The following is a 24,443-nucleotide window of genomic DNA, read 5'->3' as shown; positions in this document are numbered from 1 at the left end:
TCTACTGGTAAAGTTGGTCATAAAATGCTTTCCTCTCAACCTCTGTTGACATTCCTCCTTTTAAAATTATTCCTTTTGTTTCATCTTTCTCTCTTACTCTTAAAGTTATCAATTGTAAATTCTACTTTTTTAAAGAACTGTTTTTAGAATTTACAGATCTACCTGTATCACATAATAATTCCTTATCTTTATTACTGCTTCCTTATCTATTCTTTTTTCTTTTACTGACTTCTTTTTTTAAAATTTCTTTTTTTTACTGACTTCTTGAATATGATGCTTAGATTATTACTTTTCAGCTTTTATTTTTTCATGGAATAACTTTAGAGCTAAATACTCTAGGCACAATTTTAGCTGCATCCCACAAGTTGTGATAGGTATGTGTTCTTAAAAATTATTTACTTATGGTTGTGTTGGGTCTTCTTTGCTGCATGAAGGCTTTTTCTAGTGCAGCAAGTGGGGGCTAATCTCTAGCTGCAGTTCACAGATTTCTTGTAGCAATGGCTTGTCTTTTTGCGGAGCAATGCCTCTAAGGCACGCAGGCACCAGTATTTTGCGGTGCGTGGGCTCAGCATTTGCAGCTCAGGGATCTAGAGCTTGGGCTCAGTAGTTTTGGCTCACGGGTTTAGTTGCTCCACAGCATATGGACTCTTCCCAGACCAGGGATCAAACCTGTGTCTCCTGCATTGGCAGGCAGATTCTTAACCACTGGGCCACTAGGGAAGTCTGGTAGAGTTTTCGTTATTATTTAGTTTTAAATATATTTCAATTTTCATTATGAATTCTTTGACATATTAGCTTTCAAAAAGTATGTCTTTAATTTCCTAAAGTGTGGGTTTTCCTAGTTATAATTTGGATATTCATTTCTATCTTGTTTGCATTGTAGTTAGAAAGATGTGCTCTATATCATATTAATTCTGGGAAATTTATGAAGTGTGCATTATAGTCCAGTAGGTAAGCAATAGTTCCATGTGTTCGTAAAAAGAATGTGAATTCCTCATTTGTTAGATGAAGCATCCTTTTTAATTTTAATTTTTTATCATTTTTAATTGAAGTACAGTTGGTTTATAATTTTGTGCTAGTCCCAGGTGTACAGCCAAGTGATTTAGGATACATATGTATGTATGTGTGCTGTGCCAATTTGCTTTAGCCATGTCCGACATTTTGCAACCCTATGGACAGTAGCCTGCCAGGCTCCTCTGTCCATGGAATTCTCTAGGCAAGAATATTGGAGTGGGTTGCCATGTCCTCCTCCAGGGGATCTTCCCGACCCAGGGATCAAACCCATGTCTCTTATGTTTTCTACATTGATAGGCAGGTTCTTTACGACTAGCGCCTGGGAAGCCACTTTGTAAATATATTAATATATTCATTCTTTTGGAGTGTCCTTTTAAAGTTAAATACAGAGTGAAGTAAGCCAGAAAGAAAAACACCAATACAATATACTAACACATACATATGGAATTTAGAAAGATGGTAACAATAACCCTGTATGCAAGACAGCAAAAGAGACAGATGTATAGAACAGTCTTTTGGATTCTGTGGGAGAGGGAGAGGTTGGGATGATTTGGGAGAATGGCATTGAAACATGTAAATTATCACATGTGAAACGAATTGCCAGTTCAGGATCGATGCATGAGACAGGGTGCTCGGGGCTGGTACACTGGGATGACCCTGAGGGATGCGATGGGGAGGGAGGTGGGAGGGGGGTTCAGGATGGGGAACACATGTACATCCATGGTGGATTCAAGTCAATGTATGGCAAAACCAATACAGTATTATAAAGTAATTAGCCTCCAATTAAAATAAATAAATTTATATTAAAAAAAAGAAATCAAGAGAGAAAAAAAGAGTTAATTAGGTTAGGATCGTCAAGTACGTCCTCAGATCCTCCACGTCTATACTGAATCTCTTTGTCTATCTGATTTGCCAGTGACCAAAAGGTGTGTTAAAATCTCTGATTATGAAGTGCAATGCCAATTTCCTAATAGTTCTGTCAACTTCTCCTTGACTTTTTGTCATCTTGAGGCTATGTATTAGATGCTTCACCCTTTGCTTATGACCTTGCTTCCAGGGGAGATTTGGCAGTTAAGGCAAAAGCGAAGACCAATAATTCTGCCCCCATCAATTTCTGAGGCACCAAGGAATTGTTGAAATTGTTGTTGAAAAAAATTGTTGTTGAAAACAACAACCAGAAATCCTCAGGCCTGCCCAAGAGAGATTCATAACATAAGAAAGAAAGCAGAGTCTATATTTTTATCAGTAAAGATATGAATATGAATTGTACTTCTTCCGAGGTGGCCTCGGAAATATTCCTCAAGAATTTGGACACAACACCTGGGTGGCAGAAATAATACCTGTGTGCCCCGTGTACTTTTTAGAACCCACGTGAAACAAGTAATACAGAACGGGGAGTTCTCCTTGCCAAAACTGTGAGAAGATGAGTGGGAACTTGGACTCTATGTAAGCAAAGTGTTTTCTCTACCTTGTTTCTCAAACTGCATAGACAGAGCATTAAATCCAAATCAAAGGAACTTGTTTTGAAGCAAACTGCTGCATAATTACTCACCCTCGCTTCTAAGAGGGCATGTGAAGAAAGCTGCCGCTGATCAAAGGAATATTTAATAGGTCTCTAAAGCGTTTTAGAGATTTACCGTTTGCTAAGTTCTTTCAACAGATTTCTTTGAATAAGACTGTGAAAATGCCCCTTAACGTGAAAAAGAGACAGCAGATAATCAACTTGTGCTCTTGAGTGTATTACTCAGTGTCTCAATTCCCTTAATCTACCTGGTATTTGTTGTGTGTGTATGTCTATGTATCTTTGTGTGTGTATGTTGGAGGAGAGGGTGTTGGACTAAATGGTCTCTAATCCTGCTTCTCAAATGTTAACAAAAATGTGAACCACAGATACATCCGCAAATTCTGATTTTGCAGGGCTGGGTCTGCATTTCTCATGGGCTCTCAAGTTCTGCCCAGGTTGCTGGTCCATGGGCCACACATGAAGTAGTGAGGCTCCAGATTGTATCTTCGACACTCTGTGACCTTATGATGACTTCAATAATAGTAATAGTACTTCAGGGTGATGATCCTTAAATATGGCTGTTCATAATTTAAAACTCTAAGAAGACCCCCTTTAACAAAAAATAATTTATGGTTGTGCTGTCTTTGCTGCTGCATGTGGGCTTTCTCTAATTGTAGCAAGTGGGGGCTACTCTTCATTGCTGTGCATGGGCTCCTCATTGCCGTGGCTTCTCTTGTTGCAGCACTTGGGCCCTAGGAAGCCCGGGCTACAGTAGCTGAGGCACACGGGCTCTAGAACACAAGCTCAGTGGCTGTGCTGTATGGGCTTAGTTGCTCCATGGCATGTGGGATCTTCCTGGACCAGGGATTGAACCCATGTCCCCTGCATTGACTGGACTACCAGGGAAGTCCCTAAAAGACCACTTTTTGAGTAAAGAAATCTCCAGGGCAAATAGAGACCTCATCTCCTGAGGAATGGCTGACAGCATCCATCAAGCTGGATCAAGCTGGTGGAGGCAGAGAGGGAAGCTGTGGGCACACGCTGGGTGTGATTCTGAAGACCAGCAGATAAAATCTGCCAATAGACTGGACAGGAGGTGTCAGAAGAAGGGTGTCAAGGATGATGCCAAAAGCCTTGGCCTGATAATCTAGCAGAATGACATTCCTACAAGTGAGTAGGAACAACGAAGAAGAGCCAATTTGAGTGGGTGGGTGGGTGGGGAGGCAAGTGAGGGACTCAAGAGTCCACTTGGGTGCGTTAGCTTGAAGATGCCTGTCCTCCATTCACATGGCCATGTCCAGTAGGCTACAGGCATCAGAGGCAGCCAAGAGGCCTACTGCTAGGAATGAAGCTTCAGAGTCTTCAGTGAATGGGTAGTATTTACATTCACTATCTCATTTAAAGATCACGAAGCTCTATGGATTTGGTGTTATTAGCATCGTCATTTTAGAGGTGAAGCGACTAAAGCAGAGTGAAGTGAGGTCTCTTGAAGGCCATATGATCACCAGTGAAGCCCAGCCTTCACTTTCAGAGCAGGCAGGGGCCCAGGACCAAACACATCCAGTGAAGTTAGTGATGAGAGGTCTCCTATGGTTTGGCGAAAAGTGTCTGGGGCAGGTATCAGTTGCTTAGTCCTGTCCAATTCTTTGCGACCCGTCAGGCTCTTCTATCCATGGGATTCTCCAGGCAGGAATACTGGAGTGGGTTCCTTCTCCAGGGGATCTTCCCAACCCAGGGATTGAACCCAGGTCTCTTGCATTGTAGGCAGATTCTTTACCGTTTGAGCCACCAGGGGAGTCCACTGTCAGGGGCAGGAGATGCGCAGAATCAGACTCTGGGGAAGAACAGCTGACCAGACCTGAAGCACTGAGACACAGCTTTGGCTTATACTCCAGCCTCTGGTGAGTTTGGTGCTAAGACACTGATGAACTCCAGGGCTGCTGGCCCAAATTCAGTTGCTGGATCTGCAGTGCTGGACAGACCTAGGCTGGGTGCATGCAGGGTTACAGCTCTGCCTCGAGGGCCCCAGCAGCTGGCGCTCTCTGATCTGTCTCCCTCCTGGAACTGCTAAGTGCCCCCTGGGTATCTGCATGGATCCCAAAGTACAGTTTTCCCCATGTGATGCCAAAGGCTTCTTACTCTAGCGGTGTGCTTTGGCAGCTATGTACAGGCTTGGCAAGAGGGGGACTCTGATGGATGCTGACAGTTATTTAGGAAGGAGGGTCATCACAGAGGCACACTCCTAACTGGAGAAGAGACATGAGTGAGTTCCTACAGCTAAAGAAGTGGAAATGGCACCTCACTGTATGACTGCTGACGACGCAGCTACAGGGTATTTGATGTAGAAGTTCTGTTTCCAGTCTGGAAAAGGCAGGGACAACCAGGCAAGTGGAAAATCTGTCCAAGGCCCAGCATTCTTCAGTGCTTCCCACATGGGGATTAGAGGTGTGAGGGGTAACTTCTGCCAGGAGAAGGCATTCAGCCCAAAGGAACAACACAGGTCAGGGCCTGCAACATTGCTGGGCTATGAGTGACCTGAGCACAGCTCTGTGACATATGTAGTTTTGCTGGTGGTAGAAAACACTTTATAATTTTTCTTTTTTTGATAAATGAGAGGAAGTTAAGTAGTTGTTGACATCAAAGAGGCTCATCAAGATTCAAGTATTAGGTGCTGGTTATGTTTCTTTAAGCTAAGAGGAGATTCTTTCTCAATGTTAGCAAGCGGTAGCATGTAGTTAGTATTTAACAAGTATTCTAGGAATTATTTTAAAAAGGGCTTATGCTATTAGAAAACTAAATGGTATTAATATGGAATATCTATCTCAATTGTGCAGATCCATTTTTGAATCTTAGTCATCTCTGCTGGGGAGGAGCCCAGGGGAGGCCCACACTCCTCAGCACCACTCCTCACTTGAGCAGGCACATCACTGTGAGTACTTCTGATGTTTTCTATCTGGGATGCCCTGTTCATCCAGTGTAGGTCAGTGGGGGACGTGACACGTTAACAAAAAGCTCTGGAAGGACCTCCATGTCCTTATAGCATGAGAACTCAGGAGCCAGAGCTCGGGGATTGTTATAACTGAATTCCTGAAATCCACCAAAATTTATCTGTTCCCCTCCATTTTATCAAACACTGCTGCTGCTGCTGCTAAGTCGCTTCAGTTGTGTCTGACTCTGTGCAACCCCATAGATGGCAGCCCACCAGGCTCCCCGGTCCCTGGGATTCTCCAGGCAAGCATACTAGAGTGGGTTGCTATTGTCTTCTCCAATGTATGAAAGTGAAAGTGAAAGTGATGTCGCTCAGTCCAACTCTTAGCGACTCCATGGACTGCAGCCTATCAAACACTGTTCAGTCTGAATTCCAGAGGTGGCCGAGAAAGATAGAGGCCTAGAGGTCATGTGAGCCTGCCTGCTGACCTGGATGATGGATTAGATTCCTGTTTGCGCTGGGCAGTGGTGCCTGATTCCCATGCCCTGACTTACCACTGTTGCTCCGCTTCCGCAGGTCATACCCGTCTCCTGGCCCGTCAGCCTCTTCGGGAACCTCCACGAGATCTGAAGTCTTGAAAAGAGAGTATAGCAGCAAATGAGCAATGTCATTTCAGTGACTCAGTGAATAGAGCCTGTGATACCAGTAGAAGAACTAAGGTGGAATTTGCAAGATACTGTCTTAAGCATCTCATCATTGCTCTCTTGTCTGTTTGGCTAACTTCAGAGAGGCTGTGTACTCCCTCTCGGGCACTGTCCCTCCCTCCTGGTGTCCGGGGCAGGCTCAGGGGCTGGCACAAGAAAGGCGCTCAGTGAGAGGTGAATGAGTGCCTACATGCACTGGCCACAGTTAGGCTGCTTCCCAGGAAGAGACGACAGAGAGAAATCAGAATTCCTGCCCACATCCTGTTACTTAAAATGTTCAGTAGAACTATAGCTCTTTCTAGGTGAGTGCTGAACATTAATTCTGGAGAACAAGATGTACTTTTGAGGGTTGCATTACTTAGGTACAAGTTAAAGCCTATTTCCATTGCTGCAAAAAGTAACTGTGTCAGTAACATCAATACTTTTTCTGCCCTTTCTTATGTATAGGAAGAGTTATAGTCATTATGGGGCTTCCCTGGTGGCTCAGATGGTAAAGAATCTGCCTGCTTTGTGGGAGACCTGGGTTTGATCCCTGGGTCGGGAAGATCTCCTGCAGGAGGAAATGGTTACTTACTCCAGTATTCTCACGTGGAGAATCCCTTGGACAGAGAAGCCTGGCAGGCTAGAGTCCATGGGGTCACAAAGAGTTGGACATGACTGGGCGACTAACACTTTCACTTTTTTTTTCATAGTCATTATTTAGGTTACAGAAATAACAACAACAATAATAAAGCAGCACTCTAAATAGCTAATTATAACCAATCATCTATCGCATGCTGTTTTTAAGTACTTTATATGAATCGTCTCATTTATGCTTTACAATAATTCTATGATAGACCTATTTTTCAGGTAGGGACCTGAAGCCCAGAGAGAACTCAACTTGAGGGCTCAGAGTTCCTAAGTGGTAGAGCAGGGGTTAGGCCTCTGGCATTGTCTCCAGAGTCCACGCTCTTTTTTTAAAATAGAGTTGATCTACAATATTATGTTAGTTTCAGGTGTATAACATAAAACTTCAGTATTTTTTGCAGATTATACTCCATTAAAGGTTATTTCAAGACAATGGTTATAGTTCCCTGTGCTATACAGTATATCCTAACTGCTTATCTACTTTATAATTGCTTGTATCTGTTGACCCCATTGGCCTAATTTGTCCCTCTCCCCTTTGGGAACTATAAATTTGCTTTTATATCTGTGAGTCTGTTTCTGTTTTGCGTGTACATTCACTTGTATTATTTTTTAGATTGCACATCTAAGTGATATCATACAGTACTGGCCGCTCTCTGACTTATTTCACTAAGCATACCATCCTCTAGATTCATCTAAGCACTGGGAGATGCTTATTTTTGCTTATTTTCTTATTATTTTTTGGCCATAATACACGGCATGTGTGATCTTAGTTCCCCAACCAAGGATCAAACCTGCGCCCTCTGCAGTAGAAGCACAGAGTCCTAACCACCAAAAAAGCCCCTCACCTCTCTAAAAGAGGAATTCAGGGGGCCTTAGAGGAGAGTCACATACTTTTAAAACCATTTACATCTTATTAGAGAGGAACGAGTGGGCCATCCTAGCTCTTCTCCTCAGCTCTAAAGTCCTATAATACTCCCTTTCTGAGACTTGATTTCTTGTTACAGTTTAGCTTTAAGATTTGTTTCAAGTATGAAAGAAGAAATTAACCATAACACAATAATAGTGGGAGACTTTAATACCCCACTCACACCTATGGATAGATCAACTAAACAGAAAATTAACAAGGAAACACAAACTTTAAACAATACAATAGACCAGTTAGACCTAATTGATATCTATAGGACATTTCATCCCAAAACAATGAATTTCACCTTCTTCTCAAGCGCACATGGAACCTTCTCCAGGATAGATCACATCCTGGGCCATAAAGCTAGCCTTGGTAAATTCAAAAAAATAGAAATCATTCCAAGCATCTTTTCTGACCACAATGCAGTAAGATTAGATCTCAATTACAGGAGAAAAACTATTAAAAAATCCAACATATGGAGGCTGAACAACACGCTGCTGAATAACCAACAAATCACAGAAGAAATCAAAAAAGAAATCAAAATTTGCATAGAAACGAATGAAAATGAAAACACAACAACCCAAAACCTGTGGGACACGGTAAAAGCAGTCCTAAGGGGCAAGTTCATAGCAATACAGGCACACCTCAAGAAACAAGAAAAAAGTCAAATAAATAACCTAACTCTACACCTAAAGCAACTAGAAAAGGAAGAAATGAAGAACCCCAGGGTTAGTAGAAGGAAAGAAATCTTAAAAATTAGAGCAGAAATAAATGCAAAAGAAACAAAAGAGACCATAGCAAAAATCAACAAAACCAAAAGCTGGTTCTTTGAAAGGATAAATAAAATTGACAAACCATTAGCCAGACTCATCAAGAAACAAAGGGAGAAAAATCAAATCAATAAAATTAGAAATGAAAATGGAGAGATCACAACAGACAACACAGAAATACAAAGGATCATAAGAGACTACTATCAACAATTATATGCCAATAAAATGGACAACGAGGAAGAAATGGACAAATTCTTAGAAAAGTACAACTTTCCAAAACTCGATCAGGAAGAAATAGAAAATCTTAACAGACCCATCACAAGCACGGAAATTGAAACTGTAATCAAAAATCTTCCAGCAAACAAAAGCCCAGGTCCAGACGGCTTCACAGCTGAATTCTACCAAAAATTTAGAGAAGAGCTAACACCTCTCCTGCTCAAACTCTTCCAGAAAATTGCAGAGGATGGTAAACTTCCAAACTCATTCTATGAAGCCACCATCACCCTAATACCAAAACCTGGCAAAGATCCCACAAAAAAAGAAAACTACAGGCCAATATCACTAATGAACATAGATGCAAAAATCCTTAACAAAATTCTAGCAATCAGAATCCAACAACACATTAAAAAGATCATACACCATGACCAAGTGGGCTTTATCCCAGGGATGCAAGGATTCTTCAATATCCGCAAATCAATCAATGTAATACACCACATTAACAAATTGAAAAATAAAAACCATATGATTATCTCAATAGATGCAGAGAAAGCCTTTGACAAAATTCAACATCCATTTATGATAAAAACTCTCCAGAAAGCAGGAATAGAAGGAACATACCTCAACATAATCAAAGCTATATATGACAAACCCACAGCAAACATTATCCTCAATGGTGAAAAACTGAAAGCATTTCCTCTAAAGTCAGGAACAAGACAAGGGTGCCCACTTTCACCATTACTATTCAACATAGTTTTGGAAGTTCTGGCCACAGCAATCAGAACAGAAAAAGAAATAAAAGGAATCCAAATTGGAAAAGAAGAAGTAAAGCTCTCACTGTTTGCAGATGACATGATCCTCTACATAGAAAACCCTAAAGACTCCACCAGAAAATTACTAGAACTAATCAATGACTATAGTAAAGTTGCAGGATATAAAATCAACACACAGAAATCCCTTGCATTCCTATACACTAATAATGAGAAAACAGAAAGAGAAATTAAGGAAACAATTCCATTCACCATTGCAACGGAAAGAATAAAATACTTAGGAATATATCTACCTAAAGAATCTAAAGACCTATATATAGAAAACTATAAAACACTGGTGAAAGAAATCAAAGAGGACACTAACAGATGGAGAAATATACCATGTTCATGGATTGGAAGAATCAATGTAGTGAAAATGAGTATACTACCCAAAGCAATCTATAGATTCAATGCAATCCCTATCAAGCTACCAACAGCATTCTTCACAGAGCTAGAACAAATAATTTCACAATTTGTATGGAAAAACAAAAAACCTCGAATAGCAAAAGCGATCTTGAGAAAGAAGAATGGAACTGGAGGAATCAACCTACCTGACTTCAGGCTCTACTACAAAGCCACAGTTATCAAGACAGTATGGTACTGGCACAAAGACAGAAATATAGATCAATGGAACAAAATAGAAAGCCCAGAGATAAATCCACGCACATATGGACACCTTATCTTCGACAAAGGAGGCAAGAATATACAATGGATTAAAGACAATCTCTTTAACAAGTGGTGCTGGGAACTCTGGTCAACCACTTGTAAAAGAATGAAACTAGAACACTTTCTAACACCATACACAAAAATAAACTCAAAATGGATTAAAGATCTAAACGTAAGACCAGAAACTATAAAACTCCTAGAGGAGAACATAGGCAAAACACTCTCTGACATACATCACAGCAGGATCCTCTATGACCCACCTCCCAGAATATTGGAAATAAAAGCAAAAATAAACAAATGGGACCTAATTAACCTTAAAAGCTTCTGCACATCAAAGGAAACTATTAGCAAGGTGAAAAGACAGCCTTCAGAATGGGAGAAGATAATAGCAAATGAAGCAACTGACAAACAACTAATCTCGAGAATATACAAGCAACTCCTACAGCTCAACTCCAGAAAAATAAATGACCCAATCAAAAAATGGGCCAAAGAACTAAATAGACATTTCTCCAAAGAAGACATAAAGATGGCTAACAAACACATGAAAAGATGCTCAACATCACTCATTATCAGAGAAATGCAAATCAAAACCACTATGAGGTACCATTTCACACCAGTCAGAATGGCTGCGATCCAAAAGTCTACAAGTAATAAATGCTGGAGAGGGTGTGGAGAAAAGGGAACCCTCTTACACTGTTGGTGGGAATGCAAACTAGTACAGCCACTATGGAGAACAGTGTGGAGATTCCTTAAAAAACTGGAAATAGAACTGCCTTATGATCCAGCAATCCCACTGCTGGGCATACACACTGAGGAAACCAGAAGGGAAAGAGACACGTGTACCCCAATGTTCATCGCAGCACTGTTTATAATAGCCAGGACATGGAAGCAACCTAGATGTCCATCAGCAGATGAATGGATAAGAAAGCTGTGGTACATATACACAATGGAGTATTACTCAGCCATTAAAAAGAATACATTTGAATCAGTTCTAATGAGGTGGATGAAACTGGAGCCTATTATACAGAGTGAAGTAAGCCAGAAAGAAAAACACCAATACAGTATACTAACGCATATATATGGAATTTAGAAAGATGGTAACAATAACCCTGTGTACGAGACAGCAAAAGAGACACTGATGTATAGAACAGTCTTATGGACTCTGTGGGAGAGGGAGAGGGTGGGAAGATTGGGGAGAATGGCATTGAAACATGTAAAATATCATGTATGAAATGAGTTGCCAGTCCAGGTTCGATGCACGATACTGGATGCTTGGGGCTGGTGCACTGGGACGACCCAGAGGGATGGAATGGGGAGGGAGGAGGGAGGAGGGTTCAGGATGGGGAACACATGTATACCTGTGGCGGATTAATTTTGATATTTGGCAAATCTAATACAGTTATGTAAAGTTTAAAAATAAAATAAAATTAAAAAAAAAAAAAAAAAGATTTGTTTCAGCCATTCTTCCTTTCATGACACATCAGAAAGAAGAAAAAAATAAATGTCACAGGGTCTCTAAGTCACTTGGACCCTTTTCCTCTGAAGCTCACTGTTTCTGAACCAAAGTTGTTATTATGATGTTAATTTAATCTCACAAAACTGAAGGTCATTCCTAAAGGAGCTAACCAACTCCTAGAAAGTTTTTGAATTTGGTTTCTGCTGGCTTTCCCAAAGCCATCAAGCTTTTTATATTCTACAGCGTTTGAAAGCACAAGAGAGGAAACCTAATAATTTAGAAACAGCCAGGCAGCCACTTCCCGACAATGTAAAGCAAATGCCTCTATAGCCCTGGAAGAAAAGAAACCTTTGCTACGTGGGAATATGTTCGCTTCAGGACATAACAACACTGCCAGAATGGCAAGAGGCTGAAGTTCATTACTACTGACCCTGCAGGAAGGAAGCAAAGTCATTTTAAAGTAGCAATCAAGTAAATACTAAGTGGTTTATAAATAACTTGTGTTTTTAGTCAAAGGACTGTCGATTGTTTTAAGAGTTATTATGGCATGCTAATTTTGGAAGTGGTCAAAATCAGATATAAAGTTCAGATTAAATTTCCATTTTATAAAAAAAAAAAAAAAAAAAAAAAAAAAATAAAGTAGCAATCAATTGTTTCTGTTTGCTTCCACCAAGGCAAGTTGGGCTCCAGGGAAAAAGTGAAGTGACAGATATTTAAGCACAATTTGATTTGTCTTTGTCTCCCTGCAGCTCTCAGAACGATGCCTTCACAGAACAAAATTCCAGGAAATACTTACTGGTGGAACCAGTGCCAGGAAATATAAGTGGACTATGATGAACCAACAAGTTATTGACATACAGCAAACTATGCTTTTTTGCCCCTAAAACCAGTCTGTAGGGTCGAGACACAGACACGAAAGCAGACTGGACATCCCTCAAATGTGCCTGTGATGTTCCTTCTGCTCCAAACCAGTCGCAAATGCAGAGATGATGTTCACTGCCTCCTGCCGAGTGTTCCCTGCAATGTCTCTGTGCTAAAACTAGCTAACCAACTAGTCAGTGGAGCCAGTTCTAGCAGAGCTCAGAACTGCAGGAGTGGACATTGCTGCTGATGTGGGCAGGTCAGACCGATCTCTGAGGCGCCTCCTCTCTGCTACGGAGCTGGGTGGCATCTTGGGGGATTCACAGAAATTCTGGTTAGGACAGCCAGAGAGGATGATGATACTAGGTCACAGAGATACACAGAACATTCATTTTTAGGTCAGCTCAAACGAAGGAGCTTCCCTGGTGGCTCAGATGGTAGTAAAGAATCTGCCTGCAATTCAGTCCCTGGGTGGGGAAGATCCCCTGGAGAAGGGCATGGCAACTCACTCCAGTATTCTTGCCTGGAGAATTCCATGGACAGAGGAGACTGGCAGGCTACAGTCTATGGGGTCACAAAGAGTTGGACACAACAGAGTGACTTCACTACTATACTACTCAGCGTGGGAGAGGTGCTGGGGGAATGGTGATGTATCCCGTGGAGGGAAACACCCCATGCCTCTGGGGAGGGCAGTGTTTGTGCGAAAGAAATCAAAGGGTGGATCTTGCCTTAAAGAGAAAGGAAAGAACATGTGAGAAAGGGCTTATTCTTGAACTGGGATGTCACTGGAAGGAGAACTGGACACAGCTGGGACATTCCAGCTTCTGCCCCTTGTGTGGGTTGAACCTTGGCAGATATGCTGTCTAATGGAGGGAGAGGTACACGGGGGAGAGTCAGGATTGTGAGGCCAAGAGTGTGGTCTCCGAGGATCTCTGGGGACCTGCCACGGAAGTTACCCTTCAGTGCCCCAAGGCACTTGGAGCCCCCTTTGGAGGCTGCGTGACTCCCGCGGACTCCCCTCCTGATGCGCCCTGAGGTGCTCCAGGTCTGCCCTGCCTGGGACCACAGCGGGTTTCCTGAGTGGGGAGGAGGCAATCACCGAGGTTCTGTGAGGCGAGTCGGAGCCGCTGCCCGAACTGCTCTTCTTTGTCCTCTGGGCCAGCGAGGTGCCGAAGCGGAGGGTTTCATACACAGGGTCCACCTTATTGCCGCAGGCTGCGACAGAAGAGAGAGCTCATCTGAGACAGGGTCTTCTCAAGTCACGGTTGGGGACACAGCCAACCACCGACCACACCTCCTGGGTTAACGACGCCTGAAGTAGGTAGGTTCTGCACGACAGACCCGCTCACCCCTGGGAGACCCCTGGGGAAGTGAGGCTTCTGTGGTCAAGTATACTTGGGGGTGTGCACCTCCCTCCCATGACATGATGTGCTCCACCTCACTCAGCTGTCTCTGCTCCCGAACGTTCCCTGACTGGCTGGCTCTCCTCTTTGTTATCCATCCCCAGGGCTCCAATGCCAAGGTTCTTCCCAGAGACCGGCTTTATTTCCTCTAGTGAAAGGCTCTGCTTGCCAAGGTACAAAATCTCGTGACACAAAGCCGGCAGGAGGAGGCAAGCGTTTGGAAAGAATGTCACATTACTAGGCTTCCTGAATGTCTAATTAAAAGCTTTCTAGTTTGTAAATTTCTAGGTTAAAACTTGTTCCCCTTGCCTCTACCAAAAGGCAAACGTAAATGTAGAGGTTTTCAGAAAGAAAGAAAACATAGAAGTAAACTGAAAGATATTGCTGAAGAATACATTCAAGCTAGAAATATCCGTAAGACATTATTTGTCCTCATTAAAGAATAACTGATATTCACTGAGTTCCTTCCACGCATTGGTCTTATCATGTGTCTCTGTTTATTTTCGTATACAAAGAGCTATGAAAAGCAGCCACGGCTGTTCTCAGTGTGTAGGGTCCAGCAGGTTGAGTTACTTGCTCAGATACATAGCTGGCCAGTGTGGGAGCTGGGCTCTGACCCAGGTCTAGGGGAAGCCACGCTTCTCGCTGCTTCCACTCTGCATGGTGCTGGGAGCTGGTACAGCAATTAGCAGCCTTTGGGACCTGGGTGTCTCTCAAGTTTCATCATGGGAAGGAAAAAAACTTCAGGGGAATTTGGTCCACCTTCAGCTTCCCCTCCAGCAAAACAAACGACCATAACCCAGTTAGCCACCAAATAAATGCACTCCGCCCTGCCCCTGCCACCCCTAAACTGCTGCTGTGGCCCTGGGACCCGGGAGGAGAGCAGCCGCCAGCTTGGATGTTGCTGCTCACCCCCACTCAACCCAACAAGGTCTCAACTCACCAATCGGCATAACTTCTTTAATGCATCCAAACTGTTCATGAATGAGCAAGGGGGAGCTGTAGTAACGCCGAAACCCCTTTGGCTGGAGAGAGAGAATGGGAAAGAAAAGGGTTCGATGTCACTGCTGAGATGGAGACAACCACTCGAGAACTCTAAAAATGAAACCACTTGGTTTCTCTAGGGACACCTCCCTGTCGCCCTTTAAGACGCTGACATGGCCTGTAATTTCTCCCTGGTGGGGGTGGGAAGTACAGTTGTCAATAAGCAAGCTCCACTCCCTCCAGAAAGCAGGCCCCCAGCCCCGCCCTCCCGTCCTGCCTCTCCTCTGCCCGCTGCCTGCTGCCGCCTCCTTTCCACTGGGCTCATTAGCCCCTAGGATACAAATGGACCCTCGTGCATTATCTCACCACATGGTTTATTACACTCATTCAAAGGCCTGAGCGTGGGCAAGCGGACCTCACAGGGAGACCTCAAGTCCCTTGTATGTCTGATGAGCTCTGTGTTCCAGATCCCGTTCTGTTTTCCTGAGACCATGGTCTCTGCCCTGGCTTGCGGGAATCACCGTGGGAGGAGGAGGAGGAGATGGGGGGAACAAGTGAGGCAGGGGTTTTGGAGAACAGGATACTGTCAGTCAAGAGTACAGAGAGGAACTCTAAGAATCCTGCCTTTCTGTACCCCAGGGTCAAAAGGGAACTTCAGGGCCCTACCCCTACAAGAATCCCAGAATCCTCTCCCACATTCCTGGCAAGCATTCCTCCGGTGAACACTGCTGGGGACGTGGGTGGCAGGAACTCTCACTACTCGGGGACGGAGGACCTTAGTGACATTATCTCTGATTGTTAAGACGTGGAACCTACTTGATCCGAGGTGCTTTCCCTGGAGCCGTAGAGGACAACAGAATTCTTACGTGTGACAGATCTTAAGTTTTTCTGAATCAGCTATCGTGACCTAAGTATCTCTAGGGCAGACATTCTTGGTCCCTTCTAGTAACAGAATTCTTTGGCCATCCTAGTTTCAAATATTTTCAGAAGTGTTTCAATCATTGTGTAGCACCAGTATGGAAGCCCACTCCTGAGACGGGACAATCAGGGAGCACGGGCCAGGCCGAGGCTCCCTCTCTGGGTTTGGCCATCATGATCCATGATAGTAGTGTAGATTTTTACTACTCCACTTCTGTGGGGTGGTTAATCTCCATCCCGTTCTTGATATCCTCTGAGCTGTCAGCCCATTAAACTGGGACTGAGGAGGTTCCTGGGATGCCTGACTTTTACTTTCAAAACCTGGACAGTGTCGGGATGTGGGACTTGAGTGCTAACACTGACAAAGTCCTGACCCAAGACAAGTTGTCCACTTTACTAAAGACCCTGAGTTTTTTTCTACACACAGAACTTGCACCTCTTCAGTTGATAAAGCTCCTCCTTACTCAATCCTACTAGGAAGCCAGGCTGACCAGCCAGAGATCTGGGGTGGGGTTGGGGGGTGCTTCCTGGGGTCCAGTTCTCAGGGTGCTGCCAGGAAGAAGTCTGAATGGAGTGATTCTGTGACTTCATCAGGCAGGCGAGTGCCCTGAGCAGGGGTTCTGGGGTACACTCTGGGCACGAGCCCTTACCAGCTTGCCCATGCACCGCTGGGGGGCCAGGCCATCCATGCACTTGTGGTGGATGCTCATCTTACAGGCCTTGCAGCGCAGTCCGTGCTTAGCATTTGTTCCTGTTGGATATATGGCGAGCTTTGGTTAGGACACAATGTACTTTCCCAGCTACTTGTATGAATTCTTTCCTGTGACTTGTGCAAAGCTTTCAAAATGGACAAAATATTATGGTAAATTCTTTTACCTTCTTCCCTATTTTCTATGCAAAGTATCAGCTCTGGTTTCCCTCCACTCCTTTCCTGTTCATTTCTCCAGGAAACCTCAATCTTCTCTGCTTTCATCACTCATTCAATTCAAACTCGCAAATCCCACTTTCTCGGCTCTTCCTATGGGTCACATTTCTGCTCTTTTATGCACCTCACTAAGTAGCCCAAGTCCAGACATTCTGTCCATTTACCTGAATTCCTATCACAGAGTTTGAACTCTTGGCCAAACTCTCTGGAAAATGCCCAATGCAGGGGGAACAGTGTGGTCTGTGGGAAAGCAGGGCTGATGAGGCTCTGAGGTGGGGGAGAGAGGGCTCGATCAGACACCAGCCTTGGCCTGGGGGAGGAGGAAGGGCAGTGGGTGGCAATTAAACCACCTCTGCAGTGAGTCACTTAGTGTCCTGGGACAGGGTGCCATAGCATGGTGAGAAGAAGGCAGAGGAGGGGAGGACAGGAGAGAGGCACCCAGGGAACTGTGTGGCTGTACCATGTACCATGTACCATGTACCCATGGCAGCAGTGCTGGGACGGCACGGGGAGGACAGACCAGGGCGCTGGATGTGGCAGCTTCAGGAAGAGGGGGGTGGAGCTTTATTGTTTTAGAAAGTGGCTAGAAGGAGACAAGGAGAGGATGTTAAAATGGGCTGTGTCGTGTGTCCACTGAGTCCAGGACAGAGGATACAGATGGCACAACAGGTGCTATCAGCTGATTTATTAAAAGGAAATGGGTGCTTGGCTTCCAGGTGGGCCTTAAAACTTTGGTGCCGAAATGCATTCCACAGTTAAGTGACCGAGCAATTCAATCCTATTAGGAAAGAGGAAGGGAGGTGGGAGACTGGAGGGAGCACTTCTTTGCAGAGCTGTTTGGGCATTAAGAGTTTCGTCCCTAAAACGATCCTTCTCTACATAATGAGAAGAATGTGGTGTTTTCTTCTCAGTCTCCTCCTACTGAGAGGGGTTTGGAGGAGATTTGGATGTAGGGCTGTGGACACACCCTTGGTAGAGTATAAAGGTGAGAGATATGGGTGACCAGTGGTCCTGGCAGCCTGTCTGGGAGACATAGACATAGAGGTGAGACCTGCATCCTAAAAGCTTGTCAGCAAAGGGATGTGTGAATACCTGCTGTGGATCACACTGAATGCTGCCTGAGGAGACCAGCTAGAAAGGCAAAGGGCCTCCCTCAATAGGAATTAGTATGTCCACATACTGTGACACATGAGGCCACAGGTTTCCCTCTGCATATCGTAGTTGGCAGGCAGGTCTGGTGGCTCAGATGGTAAAGAATCTGCCTGCAATCAGGAGACCTGGGTTTGATCTCTGAGTCAGGAAGATCCCCTGGAGGAGGGCATGGCAACCCATTCCAGTATTCTTGCCTGGAGAATCCCATGGACAGAGAAGCCTGGCAGGCTACAGTCCAAAGTGAGGAGAGCTTGAGATACGTAAGACCCACCTCCATCTCCTCCTCCTCATCCAAACCACCACCATTCCTTGTCTGGACTAATTCCTGACTGAACTGTCTTTACCTGTATTTATGTTCCTCCCTGGTGTGTAGAAAGGCCAGACAAACGTACTCAAATCCGCTCTTCCTGCTTAACTGTCTCTCAGGAGGTTCTCCCTGCCTTTCTGATGTTATACAAAATGCTTACCGTGGTGGCAAGACTTTGTATGATTTGGTGGGAACCTTCACCAGGGTACAGCTACATGGCCTTCTTCAAGTTCCTTAAATGCACAAGCTCTTGATTCTCTGGGAGTCTTTACACATGCTGCCCTGTGTGTGTGGAACACTATGCCTATCCCTCCTCACTCGTGTCACTGCTCCTCATTCTTAGGGTGGCTTGTCGTTTCTTCAATGAAGGCCTTAGAACACTCCCCTTGCCCTGTCTAAATTATATTTTTTCCTATTAGTCTTTTCATGGCACTCTGTCATTATCTTTCACAGTATTTATCACAATTATTACTTATTTGAGATTTTTTTTTTCCCATCTGAACTATGAACTCAGTGAGGCTAAGGACCGAGTCTGTGCATTTGCCTCTGTATACCAACTGTGGGTGTGGCGCCCAATAAACATACATTAAAGAAATTAACGAACAAACTATTTCATCGTCAGTCACACACGTGCTGAAATCAGTAGTGACAGATTCACATAATTAATTGAAGCGGTTTCACTGATGGTGTAGAAAAGCATTCAAGAGCTGAAAGAGGATTTGGAAAGCATCTGTTTCACAGGTGAGGAGCCTGAGGGTCCAAGGGGTAGAGTGACTTGCGTTAGGTCTGAGGACGTCCTGCCTAGTTTCACTCTTTCTGGACTGGATCCAAACATTTCCTCCTTTTATTTGATTGTTTCACTGACAAGAGGATGCACCTGGGGATGTGGTAAGTCGCTTGAGTCGTGTCTGACTCTTTGTGACCCCGTGGACTATAACCCACCAGGCTGCTCTGCCCATGGATTTCCCAGGCAAGAATACTGGAGTGGGCTGCCATGCTCTTCTCCAAGGGATCTTCCTGACCCAGGGACGGAACCCACGTCTCTTATGTCTCCTGCATTGGCAGGCAGGTTCTTCACCACTAGCGCACTTGGGGATAATGAAATGACAAGGAAATATGAGAACCTGACATTCAGCCAAGAAAAGCAACAAGAAAACCCTTGACAGGACAAAGTCCTAGAAACTCTTCAGGAGGCTTTACCTGAAAATCCCATCCTGAAGGCACATTGAACAAAAGAGTGTCTGCTATTATAAACACAGAAAGTTGAAGTGACATATAAACGCACCACAAATTGCTGGATATGTGTGTTTGTTCATAAATACTAGTTGGACAGTCTCTTTTTCACTTTGACAATAAGCACTTAGTTGAAAGACTGCAATGACTTCAAAAGACTGGACTTTGAAAGCAGTAACTTAATTTTTGTTTTCAAATTGAAGAATGCTATTTGTGCCTTATGTGAGAATGTAACTAAAAGCTTGAAAGAGGAAAGTTATTTCATTGTGTGCTGGACTCTGAAATAGAGCCATTATATATTAAGGTATATTTTCCTTCAGACTTGAACACTGTAATTTCAGTTTTCCTTGTTTTTTCTGACACACTCCACTGTATTGAGTCAGACCACTAGCAATTATTCGGTTTTAGGTGTTCCAATTTCTACCGTGTAATAATAAGAGTGATTGACGAGGAAAGCTTGTATTCTGTGACTTAGAGAATAGTTCAAAGGAATAATTTACCTCTCAGCAGTGGCATTAGTTTATTGGAGCAAGATATGGAGAAGCTATGATCTAATTTGTTTTATTACCACCAACCTCCATCACAAAGGCATCACTGAACATGACCCTTATGCCTCAGTAGGGTGGGAAAAGTATGGTTTAAAATTTTAATCTCTCATGTAGGCTCTTTAAACTAACATACTTGGAGCCCCAGCTGTCTTATCGTCAAATGGAAACAGTACTAGCTACTATCAGGGTTGCTAATAGTGACAGCATCATAACATACACAAAGGAGATAACATGGGTTTACATACTCGAAGACATAAAAGTATAAGTGCATTTTGAGTAAGCATGGTGGACAAGTCACAGGAGTTTTCTACTTACTCATACCAAAACTTCATTAAAATTAGCAAGGAAAAAAAGATGGTCTAGACCCCAAATAATAGGATTATCAGAAGGAGTTGCAAGGGTATAAGAAAGTTCAATATACATTTGGAAGACAGCAACTAGAGGTACCATAAGAAGTTTAGCAGAAGAGATGAAGATTGGATTTCTCAATAGCAACTTGGAAACTAGAAGATCATGAAGCTTTAAAAACTGTGGAATTTCAAATCTGAGAGAAAATAATTTCCAATCTAGAATTTTATACCCAGTCAAATTACTAACAAGTATGAAGGTAGCATAAACACATATTCAGATTTTCAAGGAATTAAAACTGTTTACCTTTCACACACTCTTTCTTAGAATACTAGTGAAGAATATGCCTTAAAAAGATGAAGAAATAAATCAAGGAAGAGGAAAATATCAGACTCAGTGTGCAACACAAGAACCACATAGAGGAGAGATAAATGATGTGCATGCAGGCCAACACTGTAAGAGCCCTAAACAGGAGCCACAGATGAAATGAGGCTAGGGGGAACATGAAACTTCAATGTTTACAGGCTTTTAAAGATTTGGGTATCTTAATAGATATGGCATTTGATAGGTATTTGGGGGCATATAAAAAAACAATTACAGGTGTATGAAAAGTCAAGGAAATGATAAAGGCAATTTTCAATTTGGGGCAACATAAAACCTCTGCAAGGAAAGAAATGTAATAGTACAGTACTTGAATCAGATGTCAGCAACAGGGACTTCCCTGTGGTTAAGAATCCTCCTGCCGATGCAGGGAACATGGGTTCGGTCCCCAGTCCGGGAAGATCCCACGTGCCCTCGGCGACTAAATCCATGAGCCACAACTACTGAGCCTGTGCACTCTGAAGCCTGTGCTCCACAACCACACAAGTCACCACAGTGAGAAGCCTGAGCGCTGAAATGAGAGAGTAGCCTCTGCTCACCCCAAATAGAGAAAAGCCCTTGCAGCAATGAAGACTCAGTACAGCCAAAATAAATAAATAGTTTTTAAAACCCTTAAAAAAAGAAGTTAGTAGCCATCATAAAAATGCATAAAATGACCAGTTAACACCAAATTGTGATATAACTACTTGGAAAGGTGAGAGAGCAAGGGAGCAGCAAAGATTGTGGTATTACCCTTATGAGGAGGAGAGAGCGAGAAAGACAGGAATAGGCAGGCGTGTTGGAGGGTGAGAGCTGCATCCTCATCCTCTACAGCAGGAAGCCAAGACACATTTGATTTGTCAATAAGTATCAATAGTACTGGAAGCACAGGATTTAGAGATATTGAGGTAAAGGCCAGAAGCAACTATTAAAGAAGATGAAAGTGGTTGCCTTTCAGAAGCAAGATGATACAGTCTCCATTGTAGTATTTTCAGTACTATCTTTAAACTAGTCTCCTATACTACTGTAACAAAAAGCAAAAGTTGAAGATGCTGGAAACTGGGTCAGGTCAGTCCCTTAGAATGAAGTGGTCCTTGGAACATGGAGACATAGGGAGGATATGGGGCCAGCACATCAGTTCTTCCCTGGGATATGAACTTCTAGGATAAATCTAAGATAGCTCTATGAGTTACAGTTGAAAATTGTTAAGAATGTGAGCTATGATATTTAGATGGATTTTGGAATGGATCGATGCAAACAAGTACAACACTGATTAATTGTTGGGCACCGAGCTGTTTTATGAGCCTAGTATCATTTGCCATTATGGATAAGTGAGCTGTCCATAGAAAACCGAGTGCTGAAGCTCCAGTGAATGAAGATGTTTATACAGAGATGTTGGGAGAAAATACTGAAGGGGTTTTCTGAATGCAAATGACTGAAATAACTACAGTGGATGACAGGCTTTTTAAAAGAAATATCGATTACAGACATCTAAGAAACAATTGGCCAGGCTCATTTTGATAAGATTTTGCCATTGAGGTACTGCTTAACCCTTGGTTGAATTTCATGTATTAATAGTATCAGAGTTAAAGATAAAACTGTGCGGGGGAGGAGCCAAGATGGCGGAGGAGTAGGACGGGGAGAACACTTTCTCCCCCACAAATTCATCAAAAGAGCATTTAAACATCGAGTAAATTCCACAAAACAACTTCCGAATGCCGGCAGAGGACATCAGGCACCCAGAAAAGCAGCCCAACTCTTCGAAAGGAGGTAGGGAAAAAATATAAAAGACAAAAAAAGAGACAAAAGAGGGAGGGACGGAGTTCCGTCCCGGGAAGGGAGTCTTAAAAAGAGAGAAGTTTCCAAACACCAGGAAACCCTCTCACTGCCGAATCTGTGCCGAGCTTTGGAAGCACAGAGGGCAACATAAAAGGGAGGGGAAAAAAAAAATAAACAATTAAAAATCGCGGATTGTGAGCCCTACGGGAACTCCCCTAGCGGAGAAGCAGCGCAGATGCCTGCACACGGCATTAGCAAGCGGGGGCTGGGCAGGGAAGTGCGGCACGGGCTGTGTCCCTTAGAGTAAGAATCGGGCCGAATGTCCTGAGCGCTATCTGAGCGAAATAATTTGGGCTAGCAAACCAGACTGTGGGATATCTACCACGCGAAAAGCCAGCCCTAACCTAAGACACCGCCAGGCCCGCGCACAGAACAAAGGACTGAACAGAGATAGCCGGCTGCAGACCTCCCCCTCCGGTGACAGGCAACCAGAGCCGGAAGGGGGCAATCGCAGCCCCAGAGAGACACTATCTATAAAACTGTAAGCAGGCTTCTTTGCTAACTAAAACTTCTTGGGGGTCTGGACGGTCAACATCTGCCTGAGAAGGTGCGCCGGTTTTACACCCAGATAACCGAGGGGCGGGGAGGCGATAAGTCGCAGCATTGGCGCCCGCCAAGCACCTCATCGCCTGAGCTGCTCGACCTGGGAAGAACACAAAACGCAGGCCCAACCGAGTCTGCGCCTCTGAGGACTACCCGAGTGCCTGAACCTGAGCGGCTTGGACCTGGGAGCTCAGTCCAGGGCCGGCCTCTGATTGTTCCCGGCGGAACAACCTAGAGCCCAAGCAGTGTGGGCAGGGAGGTTACACGCGCCGTGAGCGGGGGCAGACCCAGTGTGGCCGAGGCACTTCGAGCGCACGCCAGTGTTATCTGTTTGCAGCATCCCTCCCTCCCTCCCCACAGCGCGGCTGAACAAGTGAGCCTAAATTAAAAAAAAAAAAAAAAAAAAAAAAAAAAATAGGGTCCTCCACCGTCCCCTTTGTGTCAGGGCGGGAACCAGACACTGAAGAGACCAGCAAACAGAAGAAGCTCTAACAGAGGGAAACGCCTTGGAAGCTACAGGCCATAGATTAAAACCCTGTGGTTACTACGGATTACATAGGAAGGGGCCTATAGATCTTGAGAAATATAAGTCGGACTAAGGAACTGCCAAAAATGAACTGAACCCACAATACTCACAACAAAACCAGAGAAAGACCTAGATATATTTTTACTATTTTTACGATCAATCTTTCTTTCTTTCTTTTTTATTTTTTAATTAAAAAAAAATTTTTTTAAGTCCTCTATTGTCCTTTAATTTTCACTTTTATAACTATTACTTTGCAAAAAAAAAAAAAAAGACCCTATTTTTTTTTTTTTTTTCTTCTTCAGCAAACTTCATATATATATTTTATAATTTTTTGACTGTGGTTTTTTTTTTTTTTTTTTTTTTTTTTTCTTTTTTCTTTTTCTTCTTTTCTTTAACATTGCATTTTTGAAATTCCAAACTCTACTCTAGATTTTTAATTTTAGCCTTTTGATATATGTTATCAATTTTGTACCTATAGTTTTTTTCATAATTGCTGTGACTTTTTTTTTTCCTCTGTTTCTTTCTCTTCTTCTTTTATATAACATCGTATATCTGCAATTCCAAACTCTACTCAAGATTTTTAATTTATGCTTTTTGGTATTTGATATCAATTTTGTACCTGTATTTTCTTTATAATTTTTGCGACATTGTTTTTGTTGGTTTGTTTGTTTTCTCTCTTTATTTTTCTTCTTCTTCTTCTTCTTTTTTTTTTTTTTTTAACGTTGTATTTTTGAAATTCCAAACTCTACTCTGGATTTTTAATTTTTGCTGTCTGGTATTAGTTATCAATTTTGTACCTGTAGTTTCTTTATTACTTTCACGACCTTGTTTGTTTTTCTTTGTTCGTTTTTTCTCTCTTTCTTTTCCTTCTCCTTTTCATTAACATCGCATTTT

General features: G+C 43.2%; 1 protein-coding gene across 3 annotated transcripts in view; it reads right to left on the bottom strand.

Annotated features, from left to right (window-relative positions):
* STAC (SH3 and cysteine rich domain) overlaps positions 1 to 24,443 on the bottom strand; it is a 127,510-nt gene that overhangs the window by 33,967 nt on the left and 69,100 nt on the right. For all 3 annotated transcript variants that reach the window (XM_055557270.1, XM_055557271.1, XM_055557272.1), the window contains 4 exons: positions 16,419 to 16,519; positions 14,810 to 14,891; positions 13,563 to 13,678; positions 6,002 to 6,080 (listed from right to left, as the gene is read on the bottom strand). In XM_055557270.1, the coding sequence (XP_055413245.1) occupies positions 6,002 to 6,080; positions 13,563 to 13,678; positions 14,810 to 14,891; positions 16,419 to 16,519 (378 nt within the window). The remainder of the gene's footprint in view (positions 1 to 6,001; positions 6,081 to 13,562; positions 13,679 to 14,809; positions 14,892 to 16,418; positions 16,520 to 24,443) is intronic.

The sequence above is a fragment of the Bubalus kerabau genome, chromosome 20 (assembly GCF_029407905.1).
Source record: "Bubalus kerabau isolate K-KA32 ecotype Philippines breed swamp buffalo chromosome 20, PCC_UOA_SB_1v2, whole genome shotgun sequence".
Taxonomy (NCBI): Eukaryota; Metazoa; Chordata; class Mammalia; order Artiodactyla; family Bovidae; genus Bubalus; species Bubalus kerabau.
Note: the sequence above shows the minus strand (reverse complement) of the source record. Positions and strands in the feature narration are given on the sequence as shown.